This window comes from Babylonia areolata, chromosome 19 (assembly GCF_041734735.1).
Source record: "Babylonia areolata isolate BAREFJ2019XMU chromosome 19, ASM4173473v1, whole genome shotgun sequence".
Classification (NCBI taxonomy): domain Eukaryota; kingdom Metazoa; phylum Mollusca; class Gastropoda; order Neogastropoda; family Buccinidae; genus Babylonia; species Babylonia areolata.
In genome coordinates this window covers 23,182,973-23,188,263 of record NC_134894.1, presented here as the reverse complement: position 1 = coordinate 23,188,263, position 5,291 = coordinate 23,182,973, and the positions used below count along the sequence as shown (strand labels likewise).

The window sequence follows — 5,291 nt, the reverse complement described above, 5'->3', positions numbered from 1 at the left end:
GCCATGTAGGTAGCCATACTCCCGTTTTCGGGGGTGTGCATGCTGTGTAGGTTCTTGTTTCCATAACCCACCGAACGCTGACATGGATTACAGGATCTTTAACGTGAGTATTTGATCTTCTGCCTGCGTATACACACGAAGCGGGTTCAGGCACTAGCAGGTCTGCACATATGTTGACCTGGGAGATCGGAAAAATCTCAGGCGCCGTCACACAGCGACAGAAGAAGAAATGTGCAAACACAAAATAATTAGCTTTTTATTCAAGACTGGCATGAGCCACACAGAATATACGGACAATATAGAACACACACATGGTTGCCTCTGTGGTATTTTGACTATATCCATAATATATATATATATATATATATATATATATATATATATATATATATATATATATATATATATCTTTGAATTTGTTTTTATCAGTGATGATGAACATGTATTATGTGCTCTTTATCCCTTATTTTCTCTTAAAACTTTAAAATTTTAAACTTTTAAATTCATGCATGCTGTTACAGTATGAATCTTATTTGAGCGTACGCGCGTGCGTCTGTGTGCGTGTGCGTATTTGTTGTGTGTGTGTGTGTGTGTGATTCGGACATGTGTGTATACACACGCATACATATATCGCAATGATGTGTGTGTCTGTGCGTGTGTGTGTCTGTGTGTGTGTGTGTTAGGGGTGGGTGCATGTGTGTGTGCATTTCGTCTGTGCATGCTTTGATGCTTGGTTTTTAAATCACGTAGAAGATATTTGGTCCAGTTCGCGGCTCTTTAGGGTGACTGTTTTGTTCACACGGAATGGTTTTTTGGAGGATTTTGGAGATTTGTTTTTACATGTGGTTGTGATTTTTGTGTAGAGTTTTTTTACTTTTGCTTATATGTTACTCGTGTAATGTGCCTTGAGCATTACTGTATTTTAATGAAAGGCGCAATACAAATGAACTATTATTATTATTATTATTATTATTATTATTATCTTATCCCCTTTCTCCACCCCCCGGGGATGACCAGCAGGTGAGGGCAATCTGTGCCGTCAGGACGGCGGGGCGGAGGACGCGGAGTTCGGCAAGTGCATGGAGCGGCTGGGCGTCAGGACCGTCAACACCACGGACACCCTGGGCCGCAGCCGCTTCCACTGCTTCGACCCCGAGACCCACCTCTTCGGGGGCTACCCGGACTGGTACTACCAGTACGACGCCAACGGCGCCCACAAGGTGGGTGTGGGTGTGGGGTGGGGGAGGGGTTGGTGGGGGGGGGGGGAGAGGAGAGAGAATGTGGGGGATGGGGGGTTGATTTATGTAAAGGGTGGGTGTAGAGTAATAACAATGGTATTTAATAATAATAATAATAATAATAAAATGATAATAATAAGGGTATTTGTATAGCGTTGAATCTTGTGCAGAGACAAATGAGAGCGCTTTCGCACCAGTCATTCACACGCATGCATAACTCTAAAACTGGAGAAACTGAAGACAAGGGAGCGGCAGGGAAGGGAGGTTGTTTTGGGAAGAGGTGGGTTTTAAAGTGAGGATTACAATAATCTGTTTGACAAGTCCCCGCTGTTGGTTACTTTATTGTTCGTATAAATGTATAAAACAAAGAACCTTACCAAATGCGCTCGTGAATAATACGGTGTTTCTGCGAACCTATCATGGAACTGCGTATTTTGAGTGACTCTTAATTAAACATATATAGCAAAGGGGAAGAGACAGAGAGGAGGGTGGTTAGGTAGGGAGGGAGAGTAAAGAACGAACGAACGAACGAACTTTTGTTTTTTTTAATGAGGGAAGTGGAGTAAGCATACACATGCTTTTTTTTTTCTTCTTTTTTTTCTAATTTTTTTTTTTAACATCCAGCCCTCTGGGCAAAGACAAATTAAATCGAAATGTTCACAGAATATCAAAAGGTTGTAGAAATGCATACGTGACATTCAAATACACTCAAATGCACCGTAAACATTTACAGGTGCATAATCATAATACAATGACAAAAATGTAGAGAGGGGGAGAGAGGGGGTGGGGGGGGGGGTGTGAGTTTGGGGAGAGAGAGCTGACTGGTACGCTACCACTATGACGCAAACTGTGCTCACAAGGTGTGGATAGAATGAGGGAAAGGAGGAAGGGAGAGAGAGAGAGAGAGACGGAGGGAGGGGGCGGGGGGGGGGGGGAAGGACAAGCTTGTTTTGTGATTGGTACACTGTTGATTGTGGAGTGATGGCGTGGAGGTAACGCGTCCGCTTAGGAAGCGAGAGAATCTGAGCGCGCTGGTTCGAATCACGGCTCAGCCGCCGATATTTTCTCCCCCTCCACTAGACCTTGAGTGGTGGTCTTGACGCTAGTCATTCGGATGAGACGATAAACCTTGGTCCCGTGTGCAGCATGCATTTAGCGCACGTAAAAGAACCCACAGCAACAAAAGGGTTGTTCATGGCAAAATTCTGTAGAAAAATCCACTTCGATAGGAAAAACAAATAAAACTACACGCAGGGGAAAAAAAAGAAAAGAAAAAAAGGTGGCGCTGTAGTGTAGCGACGCGCTCTCCCTGGGGAAAGCAGCCCGAATTTCACACAGAGAAATCTGTTGTGATAAAAAGAAATACAAATACAAATTGTTTTAATTTTACGCCAACAGTTATCGTAAGGCGTGTCGAGAGAGAGAGAGAGAGAGAATTGAAATGAACTGAACGACTTTCATGACTTAGGCCAGCAGCCCTTGTCATGACAAAAGAGACACAGATAGACAGAGACACGAGAAAGATTTATACAGAGACAGACAGTGATTGTAGTGGTGGGTTGGAGGAGAGAAGAGAGAGGGAGAGAGAAGAGGGGGTGAGAGAGAAAAGAGAGAGAGAGACAACGGTACAGTTTTCCATTGTCCATTGAAGGTTGAGTTCGCCCTTCTGACGAAGGGAAGAAAAAGAAGGAGGCACACCTGTGAGTGAGCAAAGCTCAAGTAAATTTGCATGATCATTTCAACTCGCCGCACACGAACAGACACACACCTGTGCATTCAATCAGATTCTAATCGAAAGTCATTCACACGCGATTCCATTCGTGCAAGGTCGCCACGACTAAAGAAGGGAAATAACTCACAGTCTCTCTCTCTCTCTCTCTCTCACACACACACACACACAGAGTGCACCCTACACACCCACTACACACACACTCTCTCCTTCGCGATCCTTTTCCTCCTGACACCCAGAGCACAGAACAGGAAGTGTCCAGTTTTGCTCTTTTTAACACACACACACACACACACACACACATACACACACAGAGTGCACCCTACACACCCACTACACACACACTCTCTCCTTCGCGATCCTTCTCCTCCTGACACCCAGAGCACAGAACAGGAAGTGTCCAGTTTTACTCTTTTTAACACACACACACCACAGAGAGAGAGAGACAGAGAGAGTGGGGGAGAGAGAGAATTTTCATTCTTTCTTTCTTGTTTTTTTGTTTATTGTCGGTTGTTAATCCAAAGCCTGGGTCTCTGCAAATGGTGACACACACACACACACACACACACCTGGTGGTTTCTGGTGAACAGTTCTTCTGTGCGGCGCCCTGGTGATTCTTTGTCTTAACGGAGTCAAGGAAGAAGAAGAAGAAGTTGATTTATTTATTCATTTGTTTTACTTACTTATTCATTTGTTTATTTTGCTGTCGCCCCAGGTAGCAGAATGGTTTAGACGCTCACCTGTCAATACAAAGAGTCCGAAAGGGTCTGGGTTCGAATCCCGCTCTCGCCCTTTCTGCCAAGTTTGACTGGAAAATCAAACTGAGCGTTTGGTCATTCGGACAAGACGAAAAACCGTGGTCCCGTGTGCAGCACGCACGTGGCGCACAGGAAAAAGAACCCACGGCAACGAGAGTGCTAGCGAAATTCTACACAGGAAATCCACTCTGATAGGTACACAGATATATTATATGCCTGCATCTAAGGCCTGACTGAGCGCGATGGATCATACTGCTGGTCGGGCATGTGCCTGGCAGATGTGGTGTAGCGCATGTATGGATTTGCCCAAACGTAGTGACGCCTCTTTGAGAAACTGAAACTGAAACTTACCTTCAACTCCATTTCGAATGCTGCCCCTCAGTGTTTGAGAGAAGTCATTCAAACCTACGAGCCCTTACGACAACTCAGATCATCTTCCGATTCACGGCGGTTATTCGCTCCCCGTGTTAAAAAATCGGTGATTCTTCCTTTTTCTCATTCAGCTCCATCCGTCTGTAACAGTTTTCCTCATGATCTTCACTACTCTCCATTATTTCATTCTTTTAAAAACTGGCCGGAAAACACATCTTTTTTGAAAACGCCTATGCACAGACCTTCCGTCCCTTTCTCGTGACATTCAGTTATAACCCATGCAGACTCCGCCCCTGAGTGCGTGCATGCGCGCGTGTGTGTGTGTGAGTGTGTCTGTGTGTGTGGTGAGTGTGTGTGTGTATGTGTGTGTGTGTGTGTGTGTGTGTGTGTGTGTGTGTGTGTAAATAAGAAATGTAATAGGCGTAGTCATTGAATCTGTTTTATGCTTTTGTGCGTCAAATCTTTTCTTTTTTTTTCTTCCGTGTGTGTGTGTGTGTGTGTAATTTTTTTTGTTTTTCTTTTTGTTTTTTTTTTGTTGTTGTTGGTTTTTCTTCTTGTAAATCGCTTTGAGCTCCCTTGAAGGGAAAGCGCTCAACAAGTATTCATCATTATATCATTATTGTCATCATTTTATATGAAACTGAAGCTTCCGCCGCCCCTCTCACCCCCCCGCCCCCCCCCCCACGACTCCCCCTGTCTCACAGGGTCAGGACAGCATCAGTGACTACGCCATCACCTTCCACTACGTGCCGCCCAAGAAGATGCAGACCCTGGAATTCTACATCTACCACCTGGCCCCCTACGGCATTATTCGGGGACACCAGGACCTCAACCGCCGTCCGCGCCGGCCCTCCGACAACGGGACCTCGTCCAAAACGGTCTCCACCGGATCTTGAGACTTTTGGGGTGGGGGTGGGGGGGGGGGGGGGGGGGGGGGGGGGGGGGGGGGGGGGGCGGAGGGAAGGTGGAGGGGCTGTTGATTGTTAAAATTCTTCATGTTCTTGTTCTTGTTCTGCTTCTTCTGGGTTGGAGGAGAAGTTGTTCAGCATAAAAACATGTATCATCTGCCCTGTCTTTTTCTTCTTCTTAGTATTGTTTTATTATTTTATTTTTTTAAAATTTTTTTTCTTTATTTATTGTTCATTCACAAGGCGATTTAGAAATGTACGCTGTCTTTCATTTCAGTACAGACAC

At 45.1% G+C, this 5,291-nt stretch overlaps 1 protein-coding gene across 5 annotated transcripts in view; it reads left to right on the top strand.

The window, feature by feature from the left end:
- The window catches only part of LOC143293545 (glycoprotein-N-acetylgalactosamine 3-beta-galactosyltransferase 1-like), a 57,583-nt gene extending 52,579 nt beyond the window's left edge, over positions 1–5,004 (top strand). For 4 of the 5 annotated variants that reach the window (XM_076604478.1, XM_076604474.1, XM_076604477.1 and 1 more), the window contains 2 exons: positions 1,018–1,220; positions 4,802–5,004. In XM_076604478.1, the coding sequence (XP_076460593.1) occupies positions 1,018–1,220; positions 4,802–4,993 (395 nt within the window). In that variant the 3' untranslated portion in view covers positions 4,994–5,004. The remainder of the gene's footprint in view (positions 1–1,017; positions 1,221–4,801) is intronic. The other variant, XM_076604475.1, reaches the window with a different exon arrangement.
- The last annotated feature ends 287 nt before the right edge of the window (positions 5,005–5,291 follow it).